The sequence below is a fragment of the Trachurus trachurus genome, assembly GCF_905171665.1.
Source record: "Trachurus trachurus genome assembly, chromosome: 23".
Taxonomy (NCBI): domain Eukaryota; kingdom Metazoa; phylum Chordata; class Actinopteri; order Carangiformes; family Carangidae; genus Trachurus; species Trachurus trachurus.
The window spans coordinates 14263503-14283286 of NC_139912.1; the positions used below are offsets into that span (position 1 = coordinate 14263503).

The 19784-nt window shown below is 42.8% G+C and overlaps 1 protein-coding gene across 1 annotated transcript; it reads left to right on the forward strand.

Annotated features, from left to right (window-relative positions):
- Positions 1 to 317: 317 nt before the first annotated feature.
- Positions 318 to 12225, forward strand: tfec (transcription factor EC; the record flags this gene model as incomplete). Its single annotated transcript, XM_083999756.1, is given in 12 exon segments — positions 318 to 350; positions 352 to 417; positions 420 to 449; positions 451 to 492; positions 494 to 559; positions 4795 to 5049; positions 5838 to 5939; positions 8050 to 8170; positions 9190 to 9246; positions 9388 to 9463; positions 10393 to 10540; positions 11707 to 12225. Coding segments are annotated over 12 exon segments (1515 nt in total).
- Between the last annotated feature and the right edge of the window lie 7559 nt (positions 12226 to 19784).

The window sequence follows — 19784 nt, forward strand, 5'->3', positions numbered from 1 at the left end:
GCCATGGCTGCGGTTTGAGGGCTAAAGAGCCGTCCAGGGGAAGTGGGTGTCATGAAGATAACCTGGGAGAATGTGCTGAGCTGAGCTGGATGTTCTGCAGGCAGGGAAGTGATCCACAAGCAGGAACTCACATTCTGTCAAGTTATTACACCCCTGCACACACACACAGACACACACACACACTTCAACCCCTCTAACTGCCGTCAGTATTTCTGCCTCTGTCAGGCCTTTCCCTGACCAAAAACACACGCACGCACTGACACACACATACACACACAGGAAACGGCCCGTGCGGCTCCCCAATAAGCTGATGTGTCATGCCTTCCTTTCCGATATTTCTGCTAAAGCTCCAGGAAGGAGGCTGCAGCACCTCTCTTCTTCTTCTTCCTCTTCTTCTCCCCCTGTCTCGATGAGACATAACAGCCGCAGCCGTGACACTTCTTGTTCCTCCGTAAGAATTTGCAGCTCCTGTGGCGGGAGACGCTGCCACTCTGGGGGAGCCATGAGTCGTTGTTGTGTGGTCAAAGTGATCACCCTGACAGAGATCCAGCTTCTACAGGTAGGGTGGGGGAGTGACTCGGATGAGATCAGATGCAGATGGAGCATATGTGTGCTGCACTATGTGTGCATTTGTTTGTGTTTGCATGCAAGGGAGTTTGTGGTAATGCGTTTCCAAGCAGAATAACTAAATAGCCACCGTGGAATGCGAATTTTGTGATCGGTTTGCTCTCCCAGTCTTATCTGCCCTCACATTTCACAATCTGGGGTGTGTGGTTTCAGCTATCTGCTGGTTAGCAGCCTCAGCAAAAATACAGTAAGCATGTCTGAGAAGGCTTTTTGTTCCACTTTCATCTTATCTTCGCAGATTCAAGATGGGAAAAAGATACTTAGGGGCATTGCTTCTTGCATTCCGTAACTGTGTCAGTGTGTTGTAAAAAATCCTGCATTTTGGAGAAATGAATCCAAATCGCCTACTGAGTTTTGTCCAATATTTGTACAGCTGCTTAATGTCACCATCACCCTGTGTTTCATAAGTTGTTGGAGTTTTCTGAAGTGAAAGGAGAACTTGGGCAAGACTGAAACTCAGTTAGGCAAGAGCTTTCCACGCAGAAGAAACACCTGTGAGTCTGTCTGTTACAGTGGCATGGTGTGTGCAGCAGTTCAGTGGAAAAGAAAAGAAATACACCTTTTAACTCTGAGGTAAATCACAACAATATTAAATCCATCTTACAGAGGCTGCAGAAATCATGACTTTGAAAATATATAAAGAAATAGAAATGTTCATGTGCTGGTTATGCTTTTTATATTTGAGTTTTTAGAATGTGTGATCTTTTATTTTATTATAATTGCAATAATATATATTTTCTGTAACAGCAGGGTGCTATTTTCTCTTGAGGTCTTATTGGAGAATTGGTGTGATATGTTATATAGCTGCAGAGTGCATTTACTTGCATTAATCAGATACAAATTCTATACAACTGATTGCAAAAGGCAGAGCAGAGATTGCAGAGCATTTGTTGTTTGGGTCTATTTAACCTGCTTCCTTCATGTGTGGTTAAAATCACTGCAAGTGCTGAAATGGTGGAAGTGAATGAGTTAGGAGAAGTTTGATTGATAAAGAAAGAGAAAGAGGGCATGTGGGTGTGGAATGAGGATGTTGTCTGCTTCTGACATATTTATTGTAGGCTTTTAAAAGTCTGTAATGAGGCTAATGAGGTTAGGGAGATGCAGCTGATCCCTTAATGACAGTAAAGTTTATGATTCAACTGGATACAGGAAGTACAAAACTAAACAGGATAAATATTGCTTTTGGATTCAAACATTGTGATATATATTATGCTGCTGAAATCATTTGAGGGGATATACTATAATTTGTATATTTTACGAGTTTGACAAAAGACCAACTGTTTTGATATCAGTGAATTTGCAGTTTTAGCCAACATGGTCTGGGTTCGCGTGTCAAGAATAACTGCAAATGTGTGTGAATGGAAAGTGAACCTGTGACCTCTTCTCTACCAGTAACCTCAAACACTGCCTCGATTGTTGTAGCAGGTGCCTGTGGCAAATGTCGAGAAGGAGAAAAAGTGAAGTGTCTCAAACATCAAAAAGAGTCGCAACAATCTCAAACTTGACCCTCGATTAATTAGATTCTTATCTCCTTCCTGCCCCTCAACTGTAAAGATTTTAGAAATGCTTAATATCAAGGATGCCCTGAGATAACTTCTGTTATGATTGAGCTCTATATAAATAAAATTGGCTTGACTTGATTTGTGTATGGCGGGCATTGATAATTTTCAGCATGTCCTCTTCACACATGCACAGGCCTGCCATTGTTAAGGTTGGCCTTGGTGAGTGAAGCAACATTACCTCTCAAATCTAATCAGATTCCCTTAAGTGGATAACAAGCGTGTCTCCGGCATTTACAGTAGTGAGAAAGCTGAAGTGAAACCAGGACAATCTGCTGTCACACAAAGCAGATGTGGTGTGTAGAAGTCCTGGCATCCCTCCTGCTATCCGTAGTGGGAAAAAATGTTGATTGGCTAACAACTGGCATCTTGTTTGGTCTGGAGAAGACAGATAAGAGCTCTCAGTCACTACTGACAAGTTGAGTATTGTGATGAGCCTGTTCTTATTTAGGTGGACAAGTGGTGAATAAGGGCAGCTAGTCTGGCTGACTGAGGGAATTTAATGCTGAGTTTTAGTTAAAAAAAAAAGAAAGATAAAGCTGCAGCTATGAGTTCATATGATTTAAGAAAGTTGTGAAAGTTGACATTTAACTTTAATCGCTGCTACATGTTTGAAAACAGTTAGGGGGGTTGAAGTGTGTGCGCTTCGTACTATAAAGTTATTTATTTAATCAATTCTTTCTGTGCAAAATTTGAGATAAGAACTGACTCGTTCTTCCTTTTTAGCATTAAAAATTGAATCACAAGCAATAAAACGCATTGTTGATTAATTGAATTTGCTACAGACACACTTGACGTGGCGTGACCACTAGCTAATGGCGGCTAATATTAGCAAATGGTAGTAAACTTTAGGTAAACAGAGCTGTATAATGACCGAAGTAGCTGCTAAATGTTGCATAACCGCACTGTACGCTTTCATCATCTGTGATTTAGTTGATGAATGACACCTATTTTTAAAGCGTGTGCTAAATGTGACACCACGATTATGGAGCAGATAATGGAAAAATAAATTCCTCTTTAATGTCATATCTTCAGTGAAGTAATGCAGCAGAGTCTGCTGAGTCTGCTGTTACAAGCCGCATTGTTGCTTATCTGAGTTTCCCCTACTTCCAACTGATTAGCTGAGGTCAGTCATGGAAAAAAAAGGATCCATGCAGTGATAAAGAAAAAAAAAGTAAAAAAAAAAAAAAAAAAAAGGCGAGCCCAGAGAGCACACTATTTTGTCCATGAATTGCATGCTTTTAAGAGAAAGTAACAGACACAGACAAGAGGACCAGCGACTGACAAGACTAACATTATAAAATCACTGCTAACAATACATGTATTATTATTAAGTACTCCCAAAAATACTTTACAGGCCATAAACCAATAAAGCAAGTTATAACAGTGAGCTTCTTTGTGAGCTTCAGACCAGTAAGTAAATTAGACATTTTTAGGTGAGATGTTCTCTCTGAAAATAGCCCTAAATTTACAGTAATAAAGACCTCAAAATAGCTTTGTTGCACTTATTGTTTTGGAAACTGATAATACTAAACCGTCTACATTGAAACAAGTGAATGAATGAAAAGGCTTGGTTAAAAATGGCATTAGAGAAGTTATTTAAAACCCCCAGTGGGGAACAAGGGTCAATTGTGCTGCCAAAACCCTGGAGCTTGCAGCAAGAGGACGTTTGGGACCTGACCACTGATTGGTCAGTGGGACAGAAGAGGGCGGTCCCAATGAATTAGTGATAGACACTAAAGGCAGATGTCCTGCAGTGATCAAACCCTGGGTGATCTGACAGTCCAGTGTTTGAAGTGATTATCATGCTATGCAACATAAAGGCTTACCCCCAGCTTTGGGCCTAATTAGTTCACTTAGGGCCCTTATAAGACATTGGTAGGGGACAGGAGGGGACAGACACGCACTGAGAAGGATAGCAGCAGCAGACCTGGATGCCTAAAGTTGACCTGCTCTGCTGCTACACTCAAACAAACCAAACTGAAGATTATCTGCTTTTCTGAGAATGCCACACTTAACTGACTGCAGTTACTACACGATGCGGGACGCAACCAGAGCTTCAAATGTAAGAACGCTGAAACTGAGGAAACTTCTGAATTTTGTGGTTAAATGTTTTGTTAAACGGTGTTATCATATTTTCTAATGTTATGGATTTGTAGGGTTTTCATTACTGGTTTGTCATTTTTGGCTGGCTGTTTGTTAAAGTATGTGCTTCTGCATTATCGTCTGTTTAGCACCAGTATGACAGGACACGGGAACAATTATTCAACAAATGACCTTGCGGATGAGTCTTAATTCTCATAAAGAAACTTGCTACATATGAGAAACATGACTCAGTTTACTATGAGTGTTAACTTATGTTTTACAAAACATAGGGAGTGACTAATAATGGGAAACTGTGACTCTCAGCTATTTCTGTGTATTGAATGAGATCATCCTTTCGCAAAGTCGACAGCCGCTGCAAACAACCCTGCAACCCTGAGTGCATATGTTCTTAGTCAGTGCTGTTTCAGTGGTGTGAACAGCAAACGCGCAGTCTACGACCTAGCAAACTGGTCTCTGATCCAGTCAGCTAACTGAAAGTATGTACGATCTCATCTTTTCGCAGGTACAAAGCCACCTGGAGAACTCCAAGTTCCACCTCCACCAGAGCCAGAACCAGCAGGTCAAGCAGTACCTGACGCTGGGCTCCAAGCTGGCCTCGTCGGCCGGGCAGGGTCACGCCGTGCAGCATCCGCACGCTCCCGGCCAGCCGCTGACCACGGTGCCGATCATGAGGAACGGACACATGCCCTCTGTCAGCGACAGCAGCAACCCCAACAGCCCTGTAACCCTGCTCACCATGGCCAATCACGACAGCGAGGTGAGTGGCCCTTTTGGAAGAAGAGAGTCTGTGAATGTGAATTAAGATGCTGCTAAATTTATGGAACTGAAATTGACAAACCTCTGAATGTGTCGGGTGGTGACTGGAAAAGAGTGAAAATGCAACAGAAAATTTGAACCACAGAGGTCACATACAGACAAACTGTGGGTCAGAATTTTTGTACATTTCGCAACTCTTTCCTGTCATCACTCCTTATTCCTGTTGAAAACATACCATGTTAGTTTTCATAATATCCACTAGTTAAGACTTTTGTTGTAGTCCCTTTAAATTCTTTCAAATTACAAGAGATGAATCATGGCTGGCACTTTGCTGGGATGGACAGTCAACATACAGTAGAATTCACAAACACCAGTGGCCATTACTAAATTCCTAACTGGACTGGGTTTGAATGTTTTACAATGCAGAGAGTAGATCCAACTAATCATCTAAACAAAGTGATGCCATTATTGATCTCCCTCTCTCTCTCTGATGTGCTCATCAATAACTTCAGACATGCAGTCTCTGATGAGAGAACCCCTTCAAAGAAGGAAACCAGTTTGATAACAGATGCATGTTTTTCCCGCTACCACTGCTAACTAATTTCAGAACTCGGCGGTGGAGAACTTGCCTGTTATTGGATTAGTCTCCCGACAGTCCCTCCCCTTTCTCGTGTCTATTTTGGTTTGAATGTGGAGATTTCAAAAGCTCAGACTTGGACAGTATTGAAATTCTGGTACAAACATAATCAGTCTGTCCATGAGTACACTGAAATTACTGTTTTCTTTTAGTTTCCAATGGATGAAGTTATTGATGACCTAATTAGTCTTGAATCCGGTTTCAATGATGGAGGCTTGGATTGCATGGAGCCTAACATCATAATGCAAAACAATGTAAGTATGAATCACACTAACTTTTGCTCTAACTGCTGCACACTAACATGCTACAGACTATCAGTGGTATGAAGGTCTTTTCTATTGATTATTGCAACACATATCTCTTGCTTCACATTCTTTGCAGCTAGGTACATGTCAAGTTAGATTTCTTCATTAATGACTTCTCCTCTGTTGAATTGGGACTTGAAAGTGAGGTTCCTCCACCCAGACATGTAGGTGCAGGCTTGACTAGCTTGGGAAAAGGGGGACCTGTCTTAGTTTGAGGGCAGCTTAAGTCTAGAGATGAGTCAAAGTTCATTGGAGCTTAGCTACATTTCTCACATTACTCAAGAAGTTTAACAACGAAGATTAAGTTAAAACGAAAGGATGATGGGGACAATATGACAATAGGAGGGGCTACGTTCAAATTGAATGGGAATTGGGATACCAGAACTGGCACCACAGACACACAAACACCAGCAGTAGGATTCATAGCCAGGAAGGAATTCGAAACCTCTGGGCGAAAAAAATGTGGGACAAGGGGTTCATTTGGCCGACACCTGAAGCAAATACAGAGAGAGTTTGTAGGATGGGAATAACTGGGAATCTGGGCTTAACTCCTTAAATACAGAGAAACACACACACAGTGCTAGACAAAGAATCATACACACAGATAAAGTGACATGGAGCAAAACACAACAGATACTGTGGCAGAGAAGGAATGAGAGGGGGGGTGATAGATAAGGCAGGGGGAGGAGGGGGTGTAGGTTTAAAATGAGGATAGAAGCGCAGCGGAGGAGCGAGGGGTGGGAGATCTTGTTGCAGAGGGTTTCTGAGCCATTGGATCGGGCTAATGCATACACTCCCAGTGGGCTTGTTCAGAAATGATACCATGCTTAAATGGATCAATTCATCCTAATTAGTCATACAGTACGATGCATCACGTCGTTTCGCCGTGTCAACACATCCAGGAACACAGACAGGAGAGGGATTGAAGTGATTACAATAGGAGTAGTAGGGGAATTGTTGCAATCTTTCATTTTGATAAGCATTTTTGTCCCCTCCTCCTCCCTCTCCTTCCTCCCATCTTGGTGAGATAATGAGAAAAGGAAAATGCACATGCAAACTGAACCAAGTGCAGATTTTTGAAATGTCTGCAGTTTTCTTCTGTTTTGTTTCCTCCCCACCCTCTTGCTCTCCATTCCTTCCCATCTCTTGACTTGACATGCCACCTTATCACATTCACCAGTCTAGTGGTTGGATTTGACACACATGTCGTGGATAAAATTGTCTGTGCGCATCTTTGAATCCGTGGTGGCTTCTGTGGCGTTTTCCCATAAATACACAAATGCGAATTAGACACACATGTGTGTCAGCACGCTATATCTTGACATCTCCCCCGTCCGTGAAAAGGCGTCATTATCGCAGAACTGATGCATGCTTTCCCAGACGAGAAGAGACCCGTAGGAAAACAGTTTTGCCTCTGTTCAAGCAGTTGACCTAGCTAGCCTTTTCATCTCTAATGGGATGCTATTTTCAACACAGAGCACATCTCTGTGTTAGGGCCACTTTCAAGTGGGAGGGGGGGAGGGGGTGTTTGAAAATTGTGGCATTAGCAGATCAAGACACTATGTATGTTCAAACCAAATCCAAGGGAGCAGCCAGCCTGGGCTGGAGGTCAGGGTTAGATGCAGTAAGGCTGCAGGACGACAACCCTTTACTGACCCAGTTTAAGCAGGGTTAAGACCTTGTTAAGTTGTTTTTACCCTTTGTGATGCGAGATGAGCGGGCAATTTGAACATGGCAGCAATTCAAGAGCACAGCACTGGGTTTGCGTTGTCCTGCTGTGGCAGACATGTGGATACTGTAGTTCCCTGCTGAGAGGTCCAGAGCCAGAGGCCTGGGGGCGGACAACAATCTCTGCGAGGCTCTGATCACTCCACTCTCCTCCTGTCAGTTTTTGTTAATGCGAGACAAAGCCACACAGCAGTTAAAAACAACTATTTGTCTTGTGGCTTTTGTTAAGGTGTAAAAGGCATCCGCGTTTACGTGCGTGTGAAATGTAAATGCATTACCCCTGACTGACCCTTTCTCTTTCTTCTATCTCCTTCTCTCTCTCCTCCCTCAGGTGTCCCTCAGTAGCAGCATGCTGGACGTCTATGGGGGTGAACAAGGTATGAACGCCCCTAATGATGGAATGAGTCCCACATCTAACCCCACAAAGCTCACTGTTAAGAGGGAATACACAGGTATAAACTCATACCATAGCACTGATTAAACAACTAACCAATTAATGCATTATCACGGGTTCACATTACTGTACAAGATAAATATCACACGAAGATCTGGTTGTTCGAAGAGGAGATTTGGGGGAATTACAACAACAACAAAAAACGCTCAAAACATGAAAGCCTGCGCTGAAGAACAGAGTCTACCTGTGTTAGCTATAAATGGCAACATACGCGCATCTGTTGAAGCTAAACTCGAGCTAATTTACATGTGTCAGGCCAACAGACAAATATGCGAGCCCACTTGTGTGTGACAAACGCTGTCCTTCTTGTCGTTGGTTCTGTTAATAGGCCGTAGAAACGTGTAGCGTTTTTGTCCCAGAGTAAAAACAGTGGGCCCTTTAAGACATTTCTTATTAATGTCATGCATCAAGCAAAGAAGCCTAATTGATTTAGGAAATCGAAGGGATGCCTGAAGAACCCTTCACTCTCAATGGGCAAATAAGTAAATTGCCATTTGGTTCATTTGAGTGTGGGCGGAGAGGACAATGGGCTGTTACACAGAGTTTAAATTGTCTTGATTGAATCAACAGAGACAAATTGGGAAATCCAATCTCAGGTCCCCAATTATGTAATTTGGAAGAATGTGAATACAAATATGGATGCACTGACATTTTTGTCCCTCTCCAGGACAGATTAGTGAATTTGCTAAACTGTCTTAATTATGGTGTAAGTATAAAAGTGGTTACCATTTTTTTTTTCCACAATGAGCTTCAGACATGCTGGAGGGGATAAACTAGGCTCTTTCAGTGTGTGTGTGTGTGTGTGTGTTGGGAGATCAAACTTGTGTCTGTGGTGCTGGCTAATGCGTGGAAAGTCCACATTCTAGCTGACCCCAGCCCTGAACTCCCTCAAAACAACTGATTGTGCGTCTCCTGACTGGACCTTTTGTGGAGTTTCGTGTTCGTTGTCTTTCAGTTCCTAAATTAGTGTGTGCTGCTAATCAATTCGTTCCCCTCTGTGATTTATTTTTTTGACAGAACACGACACAAGGGTGATGGCCAAAGAGAGACAGAAGAAAGACAACCATAATTTGAGTAAGTGTCCCCCCCCTGCCCCCTCCGCCGCCTTTCAACTCCATCAGTTTATGATCTGAAAATGAGTTATGGCTAGCCTTTAGCACAGCAGCTGACAACGCTCTAATCATCTCTTGCTCTTCTTTTGTTCTGCTTTCTTAGTTGAAAGAAGACGAAGATACAACATCAACTACAGGATTAAGGAGCTGGGGACGCTCATACCAAAGTCAAATGACCCGTAAGTTTCAAAATCTGAAATGTATTTACCGAAACAATGCACCGCTTCTCTTCACTTTCCATCGCTGACACAACTGCGAGAACTCGTCTGGCGGGGAACTGCATTAAATTCTAAGCACAAAGACACTCTAAATGTTGTTCATTGAATTCAAATGAGAACTCAAGCACATTTCAGTCATATTTCAAGAGTGCACTTGAACTTCCATTGTAGTCTGCGCTCCACGAGCTGTACATCCTCTTGCTGGGTCCCCGGCAGTTCAGCTCAAAGCATGAATGATGAGGAAAGGGTCAAATGCAAAGAAGCGGGCCACACCATTTGAATCAAAGTTTGAAGCACAATTGGAACATAGAGATGGAGCATGGAGCTGAATTGAAATCCACCGGCCATCTCTCGCAATTGAACTTTGCTTCAAATTTAAATGGAAGGTTAGCGTTGTCATTGTGCCATTAACACGGGATAAAAGAGATTATTAGCCGCTGATCAGACCAACGTCTCACTTGTGTGGAAAAGGACAATTTTACTACAGTTCCCCTTTCCTTTTTAAAAAAGCAATAATATCTGCAAAGAATGACTTGCACTCTAGCACCTTAAGTCCATTGCTCCATTTTTCCCCCTGTCTTCCTACTTAGCTCATTTTCCTTCACCTATTTTTACTCGAGGATTAATTTTACCGAACAAGGAGGTACGAGAATGGACTTTCCACGTAGCTACTTAACTATTCTATTAAAATTCCTATTCAGTGTCCCCATGTAATGTCCAAGGATGAGTAATTGCCCAATGTAAATCACCATTTCCTATTCATATCATAAAAGGGGTAAAAACCTCTGTGTTAAAACTTTTCCCCATTTTTTTTTTATTGTGGAGGATATTCTGCCGACATCAGGGGGTTCGGTGTAAAGGTTATCTTTTACATTTCTCCTTTTCTGCAGAGACATGCGCTGGAACAAAGGCACCATCCTGAAGGCCTCGGTGGAGTACATAAGGTGGCTGCAGAAGGAGCAGCAGCACGCCCGCGAGCTGGAGAGCAGACAGAAGAAGCTGGAGCAAGCAAACAGGAGGCTGCTGCTGAGGATCCAGGTAATAAGACGGTGCTCAGTTTGTTTTTGTGGTCAAAAAACACACGGTCGGACTATTACACTGAGAGGAAAACACAAGAAATGAGAAGGTGGCAAAGTTGAAAAAGCCAAAAGTGAATGACATTTAGTTATAATTTAAAATATGTGAAAATATCTGTATGTTTGTATTTTATACTCGTATCCTAATTATACTCGTCTGGCTTAGATGTAAACAGCCAAATGAGTCAAGAGTATTTCCCTCACACAAGCACAGGAGCGGCCCATAAATGAACTTGCTAATGTCTTCGCATTTAAATTCACTTGAGCGCCATGGCAGCCTCCAATTACACTTTCATATTCACATTATTAAGTTGCTATGATGAAAGTGGAGACTGTTTGTAAGTGAAGACCAGACAGAGGGCTCATTGACTCCATCATCACCATGCACTTCACACTTCTGCTAATTTCCACCAACAGTACCAGCCTTTTACGACTTGAAAACCTAATCTGGGCCCTAAATTGTTGTGTACATGAGGTCTTTACACCCCCTCTCCCCTCAACCCCACACCCCCCTATCTCTAATCTAATCTCAGACAACTCAGTGCTAATTACCGGATAAATAAACACAATGAGCTCAGTTCTTTCAGTGGGAATAAAAGCAGGTCAGAAATAGATGATGAGCAGTAATGGAGGACATGCTTAATGACCCATGCATGCGCAGAGGTCAGCAGATGCACTTCTCTCCACACACAAAGAATGTGGTATGTCTGAGTTTACCACAGTGACACAGTGAATCTGTAATCATCTCCAAAGGTGACAGAAGTATCCAGGAAGCCTTCACCACTGCTGATGATAAAAGGAACAGTTAATAAAGGTCAAAGTGGGCTCTGTGGTGACAGCAAGGAGTGATTAGTGCTCATGGCATTCTCTGTGATCTGTGAGAGGGCGTGTGTGTGGGAGAGGAGTGTGTGTCAACATCCAAACTTCCCAGCATTACTTCAGTAATGTGGAGGAGATGTGAGAAAGGTGTGGATTGTCCCACAGTTACTCCTCTGCAGATCTTCTCAGAACTGGTTTTCAGACATTTTTAGGAATTTAATCAGATTGAAACTGCAATGACTGAGCAAGTATATAATATATAAATGTATATAAACTTTAACTAACGGTTTCTATTCCTTTGTTTTTCAGGAGCTTGAGATCCAGGCACGAGCACATGGCCTCCCAAACATGACCACAGCCTTGGGTACAGTTGAGCTCTCCTCCCACCTCCTCAAACAACAGCAACAACAACAACAACAACAACAGCAGCAACAACAACAACAGCAACAACAGCAGCAGCAGCAGCAGTCGTCTCCCCAGGCCCAGCAGCCCCAGCAGCCGCCTCTTTACCAGGAAGACCCCAGCAGCGACTACCTCCAGAGGCTCGCCGTGGTTGCCGGGGTGCCCTCCATCCCCACCGCCGGCGGCCCGCAGGACCACATCGCCGGCACCGACGGCTGCACCACGTTCTCCGACCCGCTGTCCCACTTCACGGACTTCTTCAGCGCCACGCTCAAGGAGGAGCACCGGCTGGACGAGATCCTGATGGACGACCCGCTCTCGCCGTTCGGCACCGACCCGCTGCTGTCGGCCGGCTCGCCCGGCGCTGCGTCCAAGGACAGCAGTCGCAGGAGCAGCTTCAGCTCTGCCGGGGGTGACGACCTATAATGCCCCCCCCCCCCCCTTATACCCCACTTCAGAACACACTCTTATTATCTCCTCATGACAACATGGTTGTAATCCCCAGCGTTAAAGGGCATACACAGAGCCTTTAAAAAGACTGACTGACGGCTCCAGGCGTACAATGATGACCACTCACAGGGCTACAAGTCATTTCAATGACAGCTGACACACCTGACAGAGCCCCTCAAAGTGCCACCTGTATATAAAATGTGTATTCTTGTTCCTCCTCCTCAGCGGGACCAAAGCAACATCCTGAGGATCAGCAGCAGCACCTGCTCTTTTTAACTTTGCTACAGACAATGAACATGTTTCTCTGCCTCCCAGTCAGAGCAGAAACAGACTCAGAAGAAAAAGGGAGACACTTATCAGCCTTTATGTAAATAATGTACATGACCAAGTCTGCTGTGTTGTTTTTGTTTTTGTTGTTGTTTTTGTTTTTGTTTTGGTAAACACTGTGGTAGCTGTACACTGTAACATGCAAAAAATAATCACTGAAAACCTGCAACAACTTACTGTCCGTTTTAGATGAAAATATGACTACTCTACAAAAGGATTTCCAGCAGTTGCTGTCAGGATTGTGACTGTGTGATGTGCCTTATCTGAACTGCCAGTTTCGCCTTTTCAAAAAATATCATGTAACTGATGTACTACTCACTGCATTGTCTAACATGTCCTGTGTCCTTGTCTGTGTCTTTTTAAATGTTTTTGTTAAATAAGTGTTTATGTATTTATATATGTTTTAATCCATGTATTCATGAAAAAAGATATACATATTATCTAACATGTTACCTTTTTTATTCCTAGTAGGGGTGGACAAATATAATAAACCCCCTTTTTTGATACACTTGATTTTGGGTTCTTGTTGTTGTCCCACTGAAGACATCAATTCTGAACATACAGCATGCAAAAAAAACTTTAGCTCACTCACTTTAACTCCAATACTATCTCAAAATATACTATGAAAGTTCATTATGTCCGTATGAAATAATTAGTTTCCTTTTTTCTTTTCCAAGACAATAAGTTTAAAGGTATGAGAAAAACTTCTTGTCTTGGAAAAGAAAAAAGGAAACTATCTCAAAATGCTACATTTTAAATATAGGGAATTATTTAAAAAAAAACTAAACACTGAAGAATGTGCAAGTGGTTCGAGTACAATGTGATCTGTCTAGAAGACAACAAGACCCAAGGAGGGAACAAAGCTGAAAAGTTTTCACGGTGGAAGGTGAAGGGCCGGCTTACAAGGTGGTTGATTGGCAATGAATGGCAGAAAGGAGACGAGAGGAGGGAAATTGGATAATAAAGACAAGTAGAGGAGGAGTAATAATTCTGATGAGCCTACTGTGAGCTGATGAGCCCTTGAGGATGAATAATGGTGAGGGATAAAGAGTTGCTATGAGAGCTGTTAGCTGAGAGCTAAGAAAGTTTCCTTGGAGGTAATCTGGATGAGGAGATGTGTCCTTTCATATGATTGTAAACTGTTTGCAGGAAAAACTTCATTCATAACAGTGATTTAAAAAAAACAACAGCTTTAACTTGAAAACTTACTGATTGTCTAGTCGTATCAAGCAGAAATCATTCATCAACATCTAGTTTTCTAATCATGTAGTCATGCATTAATAATACAACAAACAGATGAGTATATAAAAAAACACAGCAATATTTCCCAATTGGATTTCTCAGAGTCTCTGTGAATTAATGTTTCAGTGTTATTAGCGTGTATTTCTCTGTAATGAAATCGAAACATCCCTCGCCTGCATCTCCTCTTTAGCTGCAAATAAGACTGAAGCAATCAATCATTACGCGGTATAGCCACTCCAACTACAAAGTGGTGAGTGATGTTTATGGGTAATTGGCCAAAGCAGTTATGGAAGGTAAATATAGATTTTCATTATGCTAAAAAAACATGAAGAGTATCTAAGACAGAGTCAGCATGAGTGAAATTTCAAAAGACTCAATTTACATTTTGATTTTCAATGATTTTTTTCCCCCTCTTTTCTCGCTTTACTAAACTTGAGAAAAATACACAAATCCAATTAGTGTGGTGCAGAAATTGATGAAAGACAAAGTCAGGGGTAGAATAATACTGATGAATACCCTTTACCTTATCTAAAGTATTGACAGATTTAGAAAAAATAATACTCATACACATTCACGTAACGCTCTTTGCGGGCTTCCCCTGGGGACAAAGCATGCTATGCTAAAAAGGAAAGTCAGATTAAACTTCCTAACTAATTCATTTCTTTCCATATCAAAGGCTATCATGGACAAAGTTCAAGGCCAGTTATGCACAAGCTTCAAAAGGAAATGTGGTCGGATGAGGCAACGGTGACATCAGAACAAGACTTTTTTATTTGGAATATCACAGTTCATCAACTCATGGTTTTGGAAACGCACAGGAACTGATGTGAAAGTGAAGTGGGATGTGTCGACAGTGGATTGAGAAAACAGCGTGGATATCTGACACGGCTATTATGTTAGAGACATTAGCTGCATATGTTAAGAGGTGAACATAAATTTGAACATGTAAAACAAATTTGGGAAAAGTTTGCGAATCCTTACAAGCGACATCTCTCGCTTCCTCGGGGTCTTTGGCTGATCTCCTTCATCAGAAACAGATTTCAGTTCAGGTTTGTTACCGTATCTGCCAAAAAACTGTGCACCCTGTAAAATAATCTTTCCATTTCTTTTTGTTTTACTAGTGCATGCCCAGCAAAATGGTGTCCCTGAATGAATGACCTCACTCCTTAGGGCCACTTGCTGTGTGGTATTTCCAACAGCAGGTGGCAGCAATGGGCTGTGTTTTGTCCTGACACTGTGCAGCATGTTAATATAAAGAAGCCCAACTCAGGCGTATGGTACAACAGAGAACATTTATGGTGGATTATCCCAAAAGGTCTATAAAGTAAAAATTATTTTAGTGGATAACAATAGCTGATAAACACTAAACAGTGCTTTCACATATGGAATAGTGCCTCTCCAGTATAGGCTTAAGTCCATGGTACTTCCTATACTTCCCAGTATAAACTGACAAATCTAAAGAAGGCAAGTGATGTCGTGAACCTCACAGCAGAGTCGTTCTGTCACCAAAACAACGTTGTCAGACCTCCTGCCACCCACCAACACTGACACCACCACTGAGCAGGAGAAGCTGTCACCTGCGCAGATGCCACAGCTGCCAGCGTGCTACAATGCACTCACCTGTCGAGCCTGCCATTGGCAACTCTTAATCACCTCCCGCTGAGGTGACTCACTTTGGAGCGCAGCAAACACACACTGGCACAGGGGGCCGCACACACTCAATGCGCACAAACAAGCCTAATCAAATGTGCTTGTGTGCAAAACACAAACGCGCACGCATACGCATCTCCTCACACACACACACATACACACACAAAAAACTGTGCACATGCATACGCAGGTGTGTATGTCATTGCACCTCATTGCCACAGGTACGGGAAAGCGAAGGGGAAAAAAATAACCACCTAAAAGCCCTCATCAGGATCTGGACTGTGACAAGACTTGTGCACAAATTAGGTGAAATTTGAGTGGGAATAACAATATGACAGCCGGCAGTGAGGCACCAAACATCAAGTGTCATATCTATTTTCAGCCATGACTCAGAGCTGTGTGACAAACAACACCATGCTGCTTCTCAATCAGTCAGCCCGGATACTGGAAATGTGGCAAACCAGGCCCAGGATGAGTTATGCTTTCAGGCAAAATAAGAAATGATCCGAGGTTAAGGTCAAAGTTAAAGGTGAAATGATAAAAACTTTTAGGCAAAATGTGAACAACTCTTTTAATGATCATCGACTCAAGAATCAATCAGCATTGTCTCTCTAGTTCACCACTGTAATCCATCCCTCGATTCTTTGGGGCACTGGCCTCCATGCTGTTTTTATTAAGGACCACACCCTGACCAGTGCCTGACAAACTCCCACGTCACTAGACTAGCAAGGCCTCATGTGCATTAACGATGGAACACAAGTGAGATGAAAAAAAAAAGTGGCTGGGCCTTCTCGAGATGCTATAAAATTAATGCGATTTCCAGACTTTTTATGAATCGAGCCAGATGCCAAATACATAACTTCAAACAAATTGACTTCCAATTATTGGTGCAGTGCACCACTTCCAGATGTGCAACAGATGGGGCCAGGGCGACCAAAGGTGTCTCAACCCGCGCTTTGTGTTATTCTGCAGTAAAACGGCAGTACAGTTGTATGTGTTTTAAATCACCGTGGGCTGTGGGCTGGAGGTGAAGGGAAGGACAGGGGGATAGTGGAGGAAAAATGAAAGCACATCATTAGGAAAATGTAAATCTACACAGCACAGACAGTGGAGCTCCATATGTAGCATTAATACAGCCTGATATTATGTAAAGGCAGATGAGATGCTGGGGCTGAAAGCTGGAGCTGTATCAAGGAGGTGGGGGATTCGGAAATGTAAATGTTAATGTGATCTCTGCTGTATCTTCCAGTGCTGGGATTAAATGGTAAAAAGGAACAATTATGGGGCTCGCTTTTTTTCGTGCATATGTTAATAGCTTACAATATCCTTGCATACATAAAGAACATTAGATATGATTAGAAGATAGCCACAGTATATAGCTTTATATATTAGAAGGTTTTACAGTAGTCATAAGCAGCACTGCACTCTGTTCTATACTGTTGATGAAGTCTGTTCGTGGAAACTTTAAATAATTTGATTAGTCACTGTTAAAGCTACATAAAAAGTAAAACAAATGTGATTCGGAGTAGGAAAAGTAGCTGAGCACAGACTTCTATTCACTGCAGAGGAAACTAATAGAATATCCAACAGTGGTACGGTGTCCTGGGAGGGTCATGGCTCTGATCCCATTATAACCACAGGCTTGGGCCCTGAGGGAGCCAAAATGGCTGTGTATCTTTCCCAGAGCCCATATTGAAGCAGTCTGCTGGGGCCCTATCTACTTTACTAGCAGTCAGCTTGAGCACCACAGGTCCCCCTCCCCACCCCACTCTGATCCTGGGGGCCAAAGAGGTTCCCCCCGCTGCCTCTCTGTTTTCACGTATCTCAGGCCGTCTATTCAAATGCGAGAGCGAGCGGGGACCATTTTGCTCGGCCACCGTACCTCCGCACTGCCTTTAATTCCCCTCGCTCTGTCAGAGTTCTATGCTAATCCAGCTAGCGACAGCCATCCCCTCCCCGTCAACCACCCGCCCCTCAGGTCTGTCTGCATGCACACACACTTTAACCTTGTGTAATCTGGGTGACCTTGGACTGAATGGGAAGCCGCTGAAGAGAAGTCCCTGATTGATTTGTAATTCAAAAGAAGAGCGATGGCCACAGTGCCCTCGCCACCCCCCTGCCACGAGGAAACCCTACTACTATCCCGCCAAAATAAAATAAAAGTAGAATGTCACAGAAAAATGATAAAAACAGTCACTACTTCATTTTGACTCCCCTCTCCTCTCCTCTCCTTTCCTTTTTCTCTTTTTTTTGATGAGTTGGGAAGCAGGAGGCACGGTGAGGTGCAGGGGCAGCTGGGTAAATGTCAGATTTGGGCATGGGGGTGTTGGGTGGCGGGATGGTGGCGGTGCGGAGGGTGTGGGGGAGAGCATCAAGATGATCATCATTAGCAGGGAAAGATAATTGGCGCTGTGTGGGCCCCTGCGTTTGTGTGCTCTGATGGGTATCTCGTCTGCATTATTCATTCATCTTCGCTCTGTCTCTCTCTCCTGTTCCCCCTCTCGACCCAGGCCAGGTGCTGGGCCTTAGGAGCCGGACTCATCTATTATAGATGGGTAATTGTTTATTAAATGCAGGCCTGACCCTATTATGCCTATTACCCATGTGCTGCACACACCGGCGTGGCTGGCAAGCCTCCGTGTTTTTCCATATTCTAGAAGATCGGACGGTCCCCTGTTGAGGACGTGAGGCCGTTTTGGCATGAGAGAGTGTCAGTATCCACGTCTGAGGATGGAGAAAAAGGAAGGGAAAAAATAGAGATAGGAAAAGAGGAGGAAGCCAGCAGGGCAGAGAGGAGAGGGGGATGATGAAAAATAAAGCCAATGCCCGTGTGGCAGCCACTGGCCAGAGAAGTATCTCTCTCCCTCTCCTTCAAGGCTTTGGTGGATGGAGGGAAAGACAAAGGGTGAGCTAAAGAGATGCTTTGCCTCTCATTACACTGACTCCTAATCTACCTCTGCCCTATCCTGGGCAATCCCTGCTCCAGGCGTTTGCAGGCTAAAGCTTCAAACTAGGCAGTTTGTCCAAAGCGGATTCATTACCTTAGATAGGACTACCAATGAGCCTGCTAAAATGTCACATCTAAAAACTCACACGGCAGCCAGAGCCGGGCCCGGCTGACACTAGAGGTCAGTATTGTAACAGAGTTCACGCGCCCCTTTCTTTCACTAGCAGACAACAGTGAGCTTAAAGCAGATGCAGACATTACAAAAGATAGGAGAGACTGGAAAAATAATTCAGGTAATGGAAATGAATTGAAATGAAATGATTAAGTTCAGTTAATTACTTGGTAGCTTAAGCAAATCAGCTTAACTTATATCAAAATCGTTATTTCAGCCAGAACGGCAGATTCACTGGGAAGATATTTAGCCAACATGTACTTAAACCACTGTATGTAAAGTAGGATCGGGCAAATGGATTAGATCTAATACATGTGGCACTCGTTATGGTGACAAAAATAAATGTGCTATTAGAAATGATGGAGCTGCATGGGGAAACATACAGGATCAATTTTAAAGCCACAGATGGTTTGGAAGAGCAGAGAGTGGTGGTTGTGACATGTTTCTTTGTCACCATTTGAGTATTTATATCACCTCAGTATCACTCTGTGAATGACAGTCGTGCTAAATACCAACTTCTGGCTCAGGAAAACACTTAAAACAGTTCACTCTCGCACTGGGAAATAAGTCAAAATACTCTCTGAGATGTCTCTACAACACAACAGCGAGCAGAAATGGAAAATATCGCCTGGCTTGGGCGTGCTGCTGTGCTGTGGTATGATGTAGCGATCAGCATGATGGCATGTCACCGGTTATTGGCTGGGTTGAGAGTGATTAACATGGGGTGTTAATTAGTGGGTCGTCAGGAGTGGGTGTGTGGCTAACGACATGGCTCTGAACAGCTCGGTCACACATAAACACATAGCACAGCCCAGGCCTTCTTTTACAATTAAAATGAATTTGACAATTAGTGCTGAGGAAAATAATTCAAATGATATAGATATTTGTTAATTTATTACATTTAATCAAAAAGCTAAAAAAGAAGCTGCTGAAAATTAAATAAGTTTAAACACAGAAACACTGATAATGTACATTTACATGTATACAATTAAATTCAAAATCATAGAATCTAAATTGTGACTTCTTACTAATGTATATATAAAACTGGATTAGAAACAATTTAAAATTGTGTAAAATTATCTGTTTTGAGCAACTAACACAAAACAGGATGAGATCAATAAAGATGAAGGAAACTACAGGGAAACACTTTCATTTTAGTTTCCATTAAATAGTATTTACTAATAACAAATTAAATTT